Below are 16350 nucleotides of genomic sequence, written 5' to 3'. Positions count from 1 at the left end.
GCATGCTCTCATGGGGAACATCTCAAAGATTCAAACCTTTCTGCTCGTTAGGATAGGTTTGGCAAGTGAATGAGAAATAAAATTATCATCTCATATAATCACATCATTATAGTTTTTTAAAATTTTTACACAACTATAATAAATAATTTAATTTTTTCAATTCTCAATTCAATTTTTTTTAAATTTTAAAATAATAATAATATTAAAAAATAATATTTTAAATTTTAATTTAAAATAAAAAAATTCTTATCTCACAGTCCAAATATGGATATCCGTCACATTTCAATCATCGCTACTTCTACTTCCCCGTTGATAATATTGCCCTCAACTGCGGCTCAAACTCAACGGATATGGATAAGCGCAAGTGGATTGGAGACAACGGATATGATGGACAGATCATTTATAATAGTATTGCAGGTTTGTTTTGATGATTAGTGCGTTCAGCCTTGGAAAGTAAGTCAATAATTGAATTTGAGAAACTGATTGGGGCGATGTAACGAATTAAATTAAATTAAATTTGTTTTCATGAAAAGATAAAACTTGGGCCCCTCCTCGTAAAAGCAGATTCTTTCCGAGTAATGATCCATTAAAGCATGAGGGGTTCTTGTTTCCCTCTATTTTCTCTCTTTTTGGAAAGCTAAAACGTGCGAATCCTATAATATATGGATCGGTTCCATTTCTCGATTTATTTTGATTTTCTATGGAATAATGTCCTATTTTTGTAAATATTAATTTATTGAGATCCAATTATATCCATCATCATTTTTTTTTTAATTTAGGAATCTAATTTACTCATTAAAAATTAAAATAAGATCACTTAAAATATTATATATTGGTTTAAGTGGAATTTTTCGATTAAAAACTTGTAGAAAATCATTTTGGGTTGTCAATTGTGCTGTCATTAATGGACATTGCATTCTTTGGAGAACGGGGACAGAAAATTGTTGCCTTATCAAAAGCAAGCCAGTACCAGCCAATTAACAGTTGTCATGTTTTTTTCTTTCTTTTTTGACAAAAAGCGAATCATGTTACAAATAAAGTCAAGTTACCCAAGCTACTTTTACCAAAAGAGAAGGTTATGAAATTTCGAAGCACGCGCGTACGGCTCCTTGTCACGTACATGAATAATTCAATAATGTTAGCTGTGATGCATCTTTATGCCCTTTTGTTATCCCGTTAATTGTGTGTGATCATCTCTTGCTCCCATGGGGAACATCTCAATACTCAAACCTATTCTGCTCGTCTTCTTACTCTTCCTTCTCCACCATATTTCAATCGCTAATTCTACTCCTCGTTACATGGCCGTTGATAATGTTCCCCTCAACTGCGGCTATGCTGGCAACTCAACAGATATGGATAACCGCTTGTGGATTGCAGACATGGAGCCCTCCAAATTTGCTCCCATAGAAGAACCTAACCAGAAATCTATTACCTCTAAAGCCCAAAACCAAGACTCATATGTCGAAACTGTCCCCTACATGACTGCCCGTTTATCCTATTCCCAATTCACCTACGTATTTCCTGTCACCTCCGGTCCTAAATTTGTTCGTTTGTACTTTTACGCAGATTCATACTCTGGTTTTGATGGATCTCTGGCCTTTTTTACAGTCAAAGCAAACAGTAAGTTCACCTTACTTAGAAACTTCAGTGCTTCCATTCTTGCTAATTACTTGGGGGGCTCAAAACGTCTTTCTAAAGAGTTCTGCATCAACGTTGAAGAGGATCAAAATTTGAATTTAACATTCATTCCAACGCCAAGTACTGCTTCTAGCAGATTCTTTGCTTTTGTTAATGGAATTGAGATCGTCTCCATGCCAACGTACCTCTACTATAGCAGTCCAGAAAAGCCAAGCCCGCCTTACGTTGGCCAAAATGTTCAGTTCTCTATAGACAACTACAGGGCACTCGAGATGATTCTTCGACTCAATATGGGCGGGAGCTCGATATCGTCGAAGGGAGACACTGGCATGTTTAGAGAATGGTCCCCAGATGTCCCTTACTTGTTAAGTGGAGGCGTGATCCCCCGCCAACCAGATTTGACGCTCAAATACTCAGCAATACCAAATTACACTGCCCCCGATGACGTTTATCGGTCTGCAATCACGATGGGTCCAAACATAACTTGGAACTTGCTTTCTAATTTGACATGGGGTTTACCTGTAGATCCGGGGTTTTATTATCTGGTCAGGCTTCATTTCTGCGAAATCGAGCCAAGTATAACGATGGCCGGCGAAAGGCCATTCATTATCTATTTAGATAACAAGACAGCCGAAAGTACCGCTGATGTAATTATGTGGAGCGGAGGAAGGGATACTCCTGTGTTTCAGGATTATGTAGTGCTGATCCAAAAGATGGGAGTTGACGAGCATAAGAGTACACTCTTTATTGCTCTACACCCTGGAAAGGCTACCAATGCAATCTACGATGCCATTTTAAATGGGGTCGAAGTGTTCAAACTGAGCGACAGCAATAACAACCTCGCCGGACCCAATCCTGCCAGTACTTTCCTGCCCTCTTCACCTCCAGCTCAACAACCTGCTTCGACATCCAACTCAAGGAAAACAAGATTTATTGCCATTGGAACTGGTGTAGGCTTATTCTTGGCCTTGCTCACTCTAGTGTGTCGCTTGGTTGTTTGGAAACTACGGACATCTAAGCGTTATGGTTCTTACTATCCAGTATCAAAGTGCTGGTTCTGGTCTGACCAAAACAAAGGAAAGTCAACAAGGACAAAAACCTCATCACCGCCCGAAGAGCTATGCCGCCATTTCTCACTTCAAGAAATCAAAACAGCAACCACAACTTCGATGAAGGATTAGTTATCGGCGTAGGTGGCTTTGGGAAGGTATGTATGTAACACTCAGTTCCAGTACCAAAGCCGTTTTCTTAAATTTTTATAACGGATTTATACGTATGAAGAATTCCAGTTAATTTTTTAGTATTATTTTTTTATATTAATTGCAGATCCAAATTGTAATTTGCCAAATATCAAATATGTTTTTTTAATGGGCTTGCTATTTTAATAATTTTCTAAAATGTTTTGGGTCAGATGGAAATCTTTTTGTGGGCCGAGAAAATTTATGGATCAAGTATTTTTTTTTTTCTAAAGATGAGTTGAGGTCCAAAACTCAAGAAATAGCCCATTTATTAATTTCTTTTTGTTCATTACAAAACATAGTCTAAATATTTGAAATGAGTCAAAAGCTGAACCCCATGAAATCTGGTATCGGTCCCCATGGCATGCATGTCCGTTTCTTCTGCATGCAAGTTTGTTTTCACTAGGGTAAACGACAACACTTTATATTCACATGTTACACAAGTTCACACATAGCCCCCACAGACTCCTCTTCATCACGTCTGTTTTCCACGGCGTGCATGATGCATGTCTCCTTCGTTCCTTCTCTAGGGTTTTATCAGATTTCATATATATATAAACACACATGCTACACACTTCACAAACACACCCTTTACGTAAATCATTTTCAACTTAAGCTAGGGTTGCTGCCGCCTAAGTTGTAGTGAAGTGAAGCAATACCTCCACATAGCTATTGACCAAAGCCGCTAGCCCCACTGCCCAGCCAACGTGAAAATCAGCAACCATGCACCTTGACTCTCCCCCATAAACTGCAACCACCCACGCACAATGGCTACAAGCCACAGAATTGCACCGCTGCCCTCCACATTTGAGAAACAACCGACAAGCCACCTCAATGTGCCCTCAAGTCTCTGCTCAACATCCTCGTTCTGAGCTTTAGTGCAAACACTGAAATTCCTCCACATCGTCGGCCTACAACTCCGTGCCCACCCACTGAAAAGCTCCAACAAGATTGCTCTGTTTGCACCACACCAAAATAGAGGAGTTTTTCTCTCCACCGTGAGCCACAAACCAACCACCCCATTTTGCCAGGCCCCCTTCACGTCATCACCACAAACCAGCCACTTCTCTCTCTCTCTCTCGATAACATCTCACTCCTCCCTCACGCCGTGCTCTCTCTCCTTTCTCCCTCCACGTTCCTTCTCTCACCTTAATTTTTCTATCTTCCTCTTGATGCTTTTCCGTCAAACTACCAATGTTGATCTAGACCCAGCCACCTAGGTCCGTCGTTGCAAGTTGCACTTGGTGAGTCGAAGACTCCATCTCACGGTTTCATTAGGCTAGGTCAAAACAAAAGAGAGATGAGCCCTCTTATCACAAGAGTTTTCATAAAGAACTCTTATTAGATAATGATTTTACATTTTTGATCTTAATAGGAAGGCCATGGCAGATTAAGAGTTGGGTGTGACTTTTAAATTTGGACAAGTATTTTAAATTGGACTTATGTTAAGTGAATATTAAGTGAAGATGTATTTTACATGGACTCGGTTTTAATTGAGTACTTATAGAAATAAGTTAGATTTTTTTTAATGTATTAGTCGAAAAAAATGGTTATTATTTATTTAAGAAGTGATGTTAGCTTAGTGTTATGAAAATTTTAGATTGTTAGGAAAATAGGTTATTATTATATTTTAGACTTAAATATCAAAATACATATTTGATTCGAGATTTAAATAGGTGACTATTGATTTTCATTTGGCACGGTTGTGAGGAAATTCAGAAAAGTTAAAAAGTTCAGGTAAGCGGGGATCCTATACTAGACTTTACATAAAGGAGATGAACTAGGGTTGATTTTATGAAAAATGTGCAAGTCTTGTTTTGAAAATAATTTTGGAACAACCTCAGTTATTTATTCGGCATTACTCATGAAATCTATATGAAAAAGACAAATATTTTCGTCATGGCTGGTGTAGACATGAGCTAATTTTTGATATTTTGTTTCTGAACTATACAAAAAGAGTGAATATGAAATTTGTGCATGTGATACAAAGATGTTCTAAATCTGTTTTTGAATATGTGAAATGATTTGAATCTATTTCCGCACTCTATTGTGATATGATGTGACATCTTAAAACCTTTGGCATGACTTTCTAATTCTATTTTCGGTTCTGTTCAGTTAAAGGCCCACCATGAGTGATAATAGTTGCAGACGGCCCTACCACGGATGATAGTAGTGGTATACAACCCTGCCACAGGTGATAATAGTGGTATACGGTCCTGCCACATGTGATAATAGTGGTATACGACCTTTTCACGGGCGATAATAGTGGTATACGGCTATTCCACGGATATAATGATAGTTTATAACCCTACCGTGAGGGTTTAAATATGGTCTTTGTCTCGATGTGATACTCTGACATGATTTGAAGATGATGTCTCAATTTACGATATGACAAAAAATTTTATTTTTGAATAAGAAGGTTTATGAAACATTCGCTCTGATATTTTTGATAACATATTTTGATTATGCATTTTGAAAGTAAATATTATGATTCTACATTCTGAAAGAAAATTTTTTGTTCTGCATTCTAAGCTCTGTAAATGATCATGTTTACATACTAGTATATGCTCTTTACTTACTAAGTTGTTGATAACTCACTCATTCTTCACAATATTTTTAAGATAATTTTGATGCCTTTGTTATAATTAAAGAGTAGGAAGTGTTAGCAAGGTTTGATGAGCGTAGAGGAATAAGTGCCAAAAGAGTACAAGTATTTATTGGAGAGTCTCGTTTAGTAGGTTTATGATTTTATGTTATTTTGAGATTTTGAGTCATGGATATTTCCGCACTTTTGTGGAGTTTTTTAATTTATTTCGTTGAGGTATTTATTTGGTGTCTTCGTGGAGAAACCTATATATTTGGTTTGAATAAATGAATTTGTTATGAGAGTATATAAATGTGTTATGGGAGATGGTTTTAGGTTATAAGATTTAACTCTCCAGACCTCTGGGATTGAGGCGTTACAATATAAGGGTTTCGTTTATGATGACACTATGACCGTGGCGATCAAGCGTTTGAACCCAGAGTCAAAGCAAGGGCCCCAAGAGTTTTGGAGGAATATCAAGATGATCTCCTAGTTTCGCCATGTCCACATCGTCTCTCTCGTTGGATGCTCCAACGACAAGAGAGAGATAATCCTTGTCTACGACTACACGTCCAATGGGACACTATGAGAACACCTCTACAGCACGGACAAGGATTCCCTCCCGTGGATACAAATGCTCAAAATTTGCTTCGAAGTGGAATGTGGTCAAACTACCTTCACATGGGAGTGAAGCACCCCATCATCCATCGTGACGTAAAGACGACCAACATTTTATTGGATGAGAATTGTTTGGCCAAGGTTTCTGATTTCAGGTTGTCCAAAGAAGGTCAAGATGACAAGGCGGTTAGTACCATGGTAAAGGGCACGTTCGGCTATTTGGATCTAGTGAAACTCGACGATACAATAACATTTTCAGCAAGCACGTGTTAGAATCGGATAATGGAAACTGGTTGACTTCATTACCACATCATATGTCTTTGTTTAAATGAATGGCACTAGTAAATGTTACTTTCAATCATCACAAGAATTGAGACAAGGGGATCCATTTTCTCCCTACGTTTTCATTATTGCCGAAGATGTGCTGAGTCGTTTGCTTAACAAGCGTGCTATAGATGGAAAAATGTTGGATTAAAAAACTCATAGAGGATGTCCTCATATTTCTCAACCTTTTCATGCTGATGATCTTATAATATTTTTAAATGGCCCCAAAAACTCTTTGAAGGTGTGTATGGATACTTTATAGACATATGAAAGCATTTCTAGTCAAAGGTCAACCACACCAAATCTGCAATAAATTTTGCTAAACAAGTTTTCACAGCATGCACGGAACATGATTGGGCTTCAGACTACAGGTTTTCATAAGGGTTATTTTCCCTGTTTATATTTGAGTTCTCCTATATGTCCAGGCAGTATACGAGCCACTCACGTAGATTCCTTAATTCAGAAAGTGCAAAAGAAGTTGGCCTTGTGGAAAGGTGCTTTACTCTCAAAGGGTGGCAGACTTGTTTTATTAAAACATGTGTTGTCCAGTATTCCTATACATTTGTTAACTGTGCTTAATACATCTCGTAGTGTCATACACAAGTTAAATCAGATTTTTGCAAACTTCCTGTGGGGCAATAAGGAGGGAAAGAAGAAAAATAATGGGTTGTATGGGACACTATTTGTTGGCCTACGGATGAAGGTGGTCTTGGTATAAGGAAGCTGGAAAACATTGAGAAAGCTCTTCATATGAAATTTGTTTGGCAATTTTTGTATGGTAATTCTATTTTGGCCATTTTCTTCAAAGCCAAATATAAATCTCAACATCACCCATTCTCCCTGAATCATGTTTCTTATGAATCACACTTTTGGAAGACTTTAAAAGCATTGATCAAATCGGTGATTAGAGGGTCTAGATGGATCATAAATGAAGGAAATATCTCATTATAGTATGAAAACTGGTCATCTCTAGGGATTCTTGGCAAATTATCGGATGTTTCGAATTCCTCTCTGATTGTAGCTGGAGTTTTTTCTAGTATGGGAGGTAATTGGGAAAAAATTCAGGAGCTAGTGGGAAATCACATTTGTGAAGAGCTGAAGTTAGAACATATTCAACTTTCCTTAGGCCCAAATATTCTATATGAAGAGCAAAGCAAAATGGAAAATCTTCTACCTTTTTAGCTTGGCAATAATATAATCATGAACCAAAGGACAAACCACCGTGGGCCAAATGGATTTGGCATAGATTACTTGCGACTAAAATATCTATGTTTATGTAGAAATGTATGTACAATGGTTTGCCTTTTGACCAAAATATAATGAAGTTGCATATTTTTATGGCCTGTAAATGTGAATGTTGTAAAATGGCTGGTTTTGAATCTTTAAATCACTCACTACTTTTAGGAGAGATTCCAGCTTTTGTTTGGAATTATTTTGAGGCAGTGCTAGGCCTACAATTTGGACCAACCTGTATATGGGGTGGTAAAATTCATCAATGGATATCCAAGACTCAGGCAATCTCACAGATCAATGTATATATTGGTATTACTCCATCTTTAATCAGTTCGTTCCTATAGTTATATAAATGTAAAGCTCGAATGGAAAAGATTGTTGAAACAGGGGAGCAAGTGGTTTACAAAGTCAAGAATTTGTTGGCTCAAATTATCCACACAAAAACGAATAAGATGTTCATCAAATGCTTAGATGATGTGATTTTACAACAACTAGGTCTAATGAAAATGCATGTACACAGAAAGAATATTTAGATTTTGAAGTGGATGCTCCCAGCACATGGTTTTGTGAAACTTAATGTAAATGGAAGCAATCTTGGTAATCCAAGCAGAAGCGGAGGTGGTGGTGTTCTTCGAGGTGCAGATGGCAAAATGATCATTGCTTTCGTCAGGTTCTATAGTATAAACTCACTCCAACAATGTTGCTGAGTTTAGAGACGTCTTAGACGGCTTTAAATTATGTGCTTAGATGAATATAACTCACATAGAGGCTAAATTTGATTCGAAACTAGTGGTCAATTGGTGGGAGAAAGATAGGAAATTTCCTTGGTGGAGTTAGATGTACTAGAACGAGGCGAGATTGACGGCTCGATCAAGGGTGGTGATGCTACATCATACTTTTAGGGAAACAAATCACGTTGCTAACAAATTAGCTAAAATATGGGGCACTAAAGGTATGGATTTTTCTTTAATAATAAAAATAATCTTCCCAAGCACATTCTGGGAGCTATTTGTATGAATCAAGCAGGTTTCCACATAATTTGTTGTCGATAACAGGTATGCCTCAGGTTTTTCTTATCTTGATTTTTTCGTATGTTATGTTATTTTGGTTTTGTATTTATTAGAACTTTGCATTTAATACTTTGTATAATATTTTGTTATTTTGCTTTGTGTCTTGCATTTTTTTTATACCTGGATTTGGATTTTTTGATTATTTGTAACTCTCAGGTGTCTGGGTTTAACCATTGTTTTTCTCCGTTATAAGTAAGGGCTATCATTAAAATTGAGGTACTTTCATTTTCTTAAAAAAAAAAAGAGTAAAAGAAAATTAAGGTTAAGTACTTGTAGATTCTATTATTTACATGTGTGTCTATTTTATTATATAATGTATGAGATATTCATGAGATCATTCAATCACTATGGGTATTGCTGGAGAAAACATGCGTACTAATATTAGAGAAATATGTTTTGAAAAAAAGAATTGGGAATGAGTATGTGTAACTTTGAGATCCGGGTTTGATGATACAGATTTCATAGATTTTGCATTAATATCGTTGGACTACCTTGAAAAGTTTGATCAGTGCAAATATGCCAAGAAACAGAAAAGAAATTTGGGCAATATTGTGCTTGTGTCAATATCATAATCGAGTGTAACACCTCAATTTGGAAAGCTCATTTTAGCGTGCACGTTGTGGTCACTAGCAATACATGGTGATCCTCATTTGAAAAAAACTTCTTATAAGTCATTTCGCGCACCAAATCACGCACTAATATTAAATGTAAGATATTCGTTTAATGAAATAATCCGAATTGAATACAAAATAATTTTCATAAAATGGAAGACTTTATTCTTCTCTCAAAAAAATTTTTCTTTTATTTTTTATTTTTGTAATAAAAAAAGCTATGTGAGTATTGGTACGTGCACTCACATAGCTTTTTTTTTTTTTTTTACCAATTTTGACCTAGAATTGGTACGTCCCTCCTCATTTTGACCTAGAATTCACCCATTTTTCCCATCAAAATGCCAATATATGTTCTTTTTTTTCCTTTTATGGAAATATTCAGTTTCATTTTTAGAGTTGATTTTGGCTAGATATTTTGCAGGATTCAGATTTAGTTAATTATATGTTTTATTTTTATGGAAAATTAGAATGTTAGATAGACGTTGAGCGTCCACTAGGCTTGTTAGTTTTAGAACTTGATTTCGAATTTTATTAATAAACTTTATTTTTGTATATTTTCATAATCGCAATTTTTAATTTCATGTTGATTAACTAGCCACCAATATAATCCTAATTTAGTCCGGCATCAATAGTGTAGAAAGCATAATTTTACGTGCATTTTACAATGCTGACCAACTGAACTTCGTTAACTAAGCAATTCTCCCAGCAGTTGGCATTGCATTCTACCAAACATGAACTTGGAGAAAATTGATCATCTAATGAGTACTAGAAAAAGCCATGCCTTTTCGTAAAGCCTATTGCTAATATTATTAGTGTTATAAATACTACAACTAAGTCAGCAATGTTCAATTCTTTTCAATTTACTATAGAAATCCATAACGACACAAGAATCCGCCACATGCTAGGAGGGAGCTGAGCAAGCACCAACTCAAAGAAACCCAACACTTCTCGCACTGGTCGACAAAATGGCAGCCTGAGGCCAGGAGAACATGGCGGAGTACATCGCAACCCTAGTTCGAGGAGGCACCAAGAATTCCACCTTTGAGGAACCCTATAGGTCTCATTCGATGATTTCATTTCAGTAAAAGTCAATGTCGAACACCATGAGAAGTCGGCAAACTCCTCCGGAATGGTGCCACCCTAACCATCGGCGACACGAGCAGTGCCATGAGTTACAGTCACTCTAGAAGGATGAGAGGATTTCCTGGGAGCTGTTGGTAATTACAGGGGAACGATGCAGGGACAAGTGTTTAAAGACAGAAAATGAACACAGAACACCAAGTAGAAAATGGAATGAGCAAAGTAACCCATCGTTAATTGGGAAAAATGCTTTATATAGACAAGATCGACGGTTGATCTCCTGAGGCGATAGGAACTCATGCGCTCCACTGGACACTAGAATCTCACAATCGCCACTATTCCAACAGAGCGTATCCAATGATGCGATGTGGGAAATAAATAACCGCCTGATGCGAAGTAATGATAAAGGGACTGAAGGGGGCCATTTAATGCGGAACGGAACAGTAAAAATACAGCCATGAAAACTAGAGACGAATCGTTGCAAAGTATAGAGTAAAGACAAAAGGCAACTCGGACATAGCTGGAGAACAGGAAGGCAACAAGCAACCGCCAAGAGGTCTACAAACCCCACCCCAGGAAAGTGAAGAGTGCATAGTCCCGAGTGCTAAAGCTGGTTAATCAGGGGAAAAAAAGGAAGAATTCTCCTCGGACTCGTCCGAGTGGAATTGGTAGGGTAACTATAAGGAGATTTTTCCCACTTCACAAGCCCCTTGGGCCTAACCCAATACCTGGCCCTAAAGTCCAAGGTCACCCATGAAGCAAGACGCCTACAAGGAAAAACAACCAAGTGGCTGATGGGACGGACTTGCCTGACATCGCTCGACCACACGTTAATCATGGGAACTTGTACAAGTCAGAGCGGGAAATATGGAGAACCATTGATCCTCTGACATGAGAACATCGACGGACAACCAAAGGTAAAGCAAGGTCAGGGAACCATGCTGCATTAATGATGCTATTACTCGAGCTAGACACCACATTAATGACGTCATCGTAGAGTCACACTGCATTAAATGACATTGACAAAAAGAACAGCACAAAGGGCATGAACTCTATAGGGACAGACACAATTTGTCCCCCTCCTAGACCTTGGTATAAATAGCAACTCTCAAGTACGAGAAACTCTCTCTAACTCCTAAGCTCTCATACTTATTTACAAATTTCAAAGAAAATTTACTGACTTTTGGTACCAGAGACTCTCTAATCTCAAGGTCACCCTCTTCCAAATTGCCTTAATCTTCTCCATTTCATAGGCTCAAGTTCTAAAAATTTAAATTGCTAGAACTTTGACCAAAGACGTACGAGAAACACGATGCTAACCGTACCTTAATTGTTTCTTACCCAAAATCCTCTTGTGTCACAACTATTAATGAAATATATATATATATATATATCTCTATTATATAATCTATTATATAAGAGGCTATCAAATGGAAATTCTTGTCAAAACAGAGCTACAATAATTTTAATTGCTTTCTGTTAACTTTCTGTTTGATAGCCTCTATCTCAATTTTAAAAGTTGGAAATTCTCAGATTTTAAAAGTGGAAAATTCCCCCTCTCTAGAAACCAGACCCTCTCTCTCTACAAACTGGCTCGTCCGAATCCAGCTGGGGGGAAGGGGAGCTTCAGCTCCTTCTTCCTCTTCCTCTCTTCCCTCTCCTCGCCGGCCCTTCGTCTCCGGTGGTTTCGTTCGTTTTTTTTTTTTATTTTTTTCAGGTTTTCGGCTGAATAAAGGGGGTAGCCATTTCGAGCTTCCCCGGTGACCATTGTCTGACACGCGCTCCATCGGGAGAAGCCTCACCCGCCGATCTTGCAGTCGATCGGATTGGGAGCCAATCAGAGAAACGCGTGGGGTTCTCAAACCACCGCGATTCATCTTCCGTTTTGTTTTTTCCTATCGGTTCACATATTTCCATTTTTACCCCCTCCATTTTGTTTGTTTCCCCTTTTTGTCCTTCTTACTTGCGTCAGACATGACTCCACCGCACGCCGACATTGCACAATCTTTGTTTTTGTGACGGTGCTGTGTGGATATGGTTTTTGTTGATTCTATTTCTTTTCACTCTATGGGATGTGAATTTGAAGGATGGTTTGATTTTTTTTTTCCCATTTCGTGTGGATTTTTTTATTTCATTCTTTTGCTTGTTGGGTTTTTGTTCTCCATTTTTTTTTTATGTGAATCTGCTTGTTGGATTTTTGTTCCTCGGTATGGACCATTTTCTGGAATTTGAGGATGTTTTGAATTATTTTTTTTCCTGTTTCGTGTGGATTTTTTTATTTCATTTTTATGCTTGTCGGGTTTTTGTTCTCCAATTTTTTTTTTTTTTGGATTTGTCAATTGCTTGGATGTGAGCTTCTTGTTCATTCTTCTAGGTATGTTTTAGTTTTTAGTGTGGATCCTCTCTCTTCTCTTTGTGGGATATGAATCTGAAGAGCAGTTTGAAAATTCTTTCCAGTCTTGTTGTTCAACGACTCAAAACCAGTGTTATTCTTTTTTCATTTTTCTGCTTGTTGGATTTTTCTTTTCCATTTTTCCTTTGTTGGGTGTAAATCTGCTTGTTGGATTTCCGTTCGTCATTATGGACCAAATTTTTTTGGCTCGAGCAGTTGCTTGGATGTGATTTTGTTTTTTGCTTCATCCAGGTATGCTTTACTTTTTTGCTTCATGGTTGATAGATTAATTAACTTAATCATGTATGTCCTACTTTTTTTATGTCCTACTTTTTTTTAAAAGAGAAGCATACCGGATCTTTTTTATGTCCTACTTTTTTTTATCTTTTCTTTTGATTTAAATTAGATCGATCGAGATTCGACCAAAAAGAAAAAGAATGATCATTACCATTGAATTGTTATGGTAAACTGCATTAAGATTTTAATTTTAATTTTCTTTTTAACTTGTTGGAAGGCTTATGCAAGATCACAAATCCTGTAGAGCATCATTTTATTATGCACCAGAACAAATAAGGACAGAGGATATCTTGCTCCAAAATGGTTATTCTTATGCATGTACACAGGCCTGACTATTATTTGGGCATAGCACTGTTCATTGGGGCCCAATTTTTTCCCAGCCCAGTCCGGAACCCCGTGTTCCGGCCAGGATCAAAACGGATCGAGAACTCGGATTGTAAAACCCGGACCAACACAGTCCGGGTACCGGGTTTAAACCCAGTACCTAGGTCTTTTTTAAAAAAAACCCATGTGATTGGCCCCCCCCCCGACTCACTTCTCTCTCTCTCTCATTGCACTGCGGCAGAAGAAGAAACCCTAGGTCCCTAGCCGCCGCCATCATGACCCCGTCGCCGCCCATCACCGCATCTTTGTCGCCGTAGACCTTTGCCTCTAGGTCGTTGTTCCGGTACTCTCTCTCTCTCTCTCTCTCTCTCTCTCTCACTCAATTTGAAGAAACCCTAGCCTCCCTACCTCTGTGTCGACAAAGAAACGCTAACCTCCCTCCCTGAATGCCGATGAAGAAACCCTAGCCTACGTCCCTTAGTGCTGACGAAGAAACCCTAGCCTTCCCCCTCAGTACCGATCGAAGAAACCCCGTCATCCTAATGATCCCATCATTGTCGTTGCCGACTCGCCTCATCCTCGTGACTCAAGGTTTGTTCTCTGCAATTTGGGTCTGTTTTATTCTGATTTGGGTCTATTTTATTACGATAAAAAAATGCTATATGTTGATATTTATTCTCACCTCAATCTCTCTCGCTTCTCACCCTCTCTATCTCGCGTCGTTAGATACCTTGGAATGACGACGATGAAATGCTACGGCTTGTGTAGCTTTTGTTCAAGTAAGATTTGTGCTATGAAATTATGTGCTAGCTTCCATCTTCTTCTGCTACAGCTACGACATTCTGTGCTAGATCTGGATTTTTTTTGTTATTTTGTTAAACATAGGTATAAAGTATATGCTGTTAGTTTGATAGATTTGGGTTTTTTTTTTTTTGTTATTTTGCTAGTAAAATGGGTTAGAGATTAGAATGTATTTCCATTTGGTGGAAGTGTTGGTCCATCGCATATGCTCTATCTCTCTCTCTGTTATCTACGATGTTGAACAGTGGAAGTGCTTGAGCTTGGGATCCAAGAAATTAGAACATATTTCTATTTGTGTATGTTTTCTTTCTTCCCTCTGTTTTGTTCTCTCTTTGTTGATTTTGGATTATTTTTTATGGGAATGTTTGAGTAGTATTTTTATGGGTTAGATCTGTTTGAATGTTTGAGGAGTATCTGTTTAGATCTATTTAGCTACAAAATGCTAGAGCCGTGAGTTTTTATTATTTGGAAGATTTGTTTATATCTGTTATATCCAAAAACATATATATATATATATATATTATAAAATGAAGATTTGTTATGATTTGGAAGAAATGGTTTTTAGGATTTTGTATCTTTCATTTTTCTAGATTTTTTTTTAAAAAATTAGTTGTGTTTTTGGGTGGAGTTTGGAAAAAACATTGGGGCCTTTGGGTTCCAAATTATTTTTAGGAAAAGCAAAAACTTTAGAGAGTTAAGCTAGGTTCAATCTAGTTTTAGACTTTAGAAGTTGTAGCCTTCCGCTTGTGGTCCATTCCCATTGCATGTTCTGGTTCATTGCCCTGGTAGTTTTGTTTAGGTGGGAAGATCTACATTGGCTTACATTTTTTAAAACTTCATATTTCCATCAAGCTGATTCATTATCTTTGGTGAAGTAGCTAGTCCTCTAATCACCTTTCAATATTTAATTGTGAATATCTATTGTAAGTTTCAACCTCATGCATTTATTTTTCTTATTAAATATCCACTTTGAGGCCAACTTTGCGGATCAACAACAATTTCTTCAGGGTCATGGTATTGCACCAACTATTTGAACTATAGTTTGTATAAAAATACTTGAAAAAAAAAAGGTTTGAAATTGCATGCTTCAATGAAACAAAGAGGATGTACATCAATCAAGTTTTGTTGCATGCTTCAATGAAACAAAGTTGAGTACGTACTAGGACAAGTACTACTGTATTAAGCATTTTGATATTCATATTGTTAAGCGAGTGAAGACAAAGAAAATGTGTATCTTTTTTATAGTTGAGTACTCCTCTGTTTTACGTTCTTGTTTACTAATTTTGCTAAGAGAAGTGGTTGTCTAGGGATATTCTATTTGAATGAAAGCTCTACAAAATATTTGTTAGTGTGGGTGTATTTGGAAATAATAATAATAATAAGAATCCATTCGCATCTTCAATCTTTAATTTCTTAAGTGGAACTTGTCATAATCCTTGTAAATAATCATTGTTCAAAACTGTATGTTTTGCAGGATCTCAGTCAAATTACTTGAAGTTGCTATTTGGTGTGGAGATAAAATCATTGATGGACATGTTACTGATTTTGCAATTTATATATTGTAATTTTGTATATTATAATGTAATGTATAAATATCAAATAATGTAATACATAATGGATTGCTTTGTTATGCATGCATGGATGAATTTATGCATTTAGTATTTAAAACACATTATGTATTCCAACTTGACTTCTTTATAAAAAAATTTTAAAAAATAAAGGCTTTTGAATAAAAAATAATTATGGTTTGAAATTTTTTGTGTTTTGCTAATTGAGCTTTTAGAACACAAATATTTTTAATAAAATAAAGGCTTTTACTAAATATAAAAATAAGAAAAAAAAAATCAGTGTACAACCTGGAACTTGAATTTCTGGATTTCAAAAACTCGAATACACCCGAGTTCCGGCCTAAGTCTGACCTGGATTAGATCCGGATTTGAAACCCGAGTTCCCGATTCGGAACTCGGATGAACACCCCTATTTGGACATTTCTCAACACTTTTGCATTACAAGTGATTGCCTTCATCGTCATAATCTCAATATGGTGGCAGGTATATTAGCTAGATAGGCTTGTTTGTAGACTCTTATATATACACTACTATATGCTCATTGGAATCACCTAATAATCAATCATCTGAAC

At 37.0% G+C, this 16350-nt stretch overlaps 1 protein-coding gene across 2 annotated transcripts; it reads left to right on the top strand.

The window, feature by feature from the left end:
• The first annotated feature begins 1105 nt into the window (after window positions 1–1105).
• On the top strand, window positions 1106–15848 carry LOC108988052 (receptor-like protein kinase FERONIA). Of its 2 annotated transcripts, none has more exons than XM_018961150.2 (2): window positions 1106–2845; window positions 15685–15848. In XM_018961150.2, exon 1 carries the CDS (start codon window positions 1206–1208, stop codon window positions 2817–2819), a length of 1614 nt encoding a protein of 537 aa, XP_018816695.2. In that variant the 5' UTR covers window positions 1106–1205; the 3' UTR covers window positions 2820–2845; window positions 15685–15848. The 2 variants fall into 2 exon arrangements, with proteins under 2 accessions (XP_018816695.2, XP_018816693.2); XM_018961148.2 differs by lacking the exon at window positions 15685–15848 and adding an exon at window positions 4992–5333.
• The last annotated feature ends 502 nt before the right edge of the window (window positions 15849–16350 follow it).

The sequence above is a fragment of the Juglans regia genome, chromosome 1, assembly GCF_001411555.2.
Source record: "Juglans regia cultivar Chandler chromosome 1, Walnut 2.0, whole genome shotgun sequence".
NCBI classification, from domain to species: Eukaryota; Viridiplantae; Streptophyta; class Magnoliopsida; order Fagales; family Juglandaceae; genus Juglans; species Juglans regia.
Note: the sequence above shows the minus strand (reverse complement) of the source record. Positions and strands in the feature narration are given on the sequence as shown.

Coding starts and splice junctions, on each gene's coding strand:
- LOC108988052 (XM_018961150.2), top strand. CDS start 1,206: ATGGGGAACATCTCAATACTCAAACCTATTCTGCTCGTCTTCTTACTC.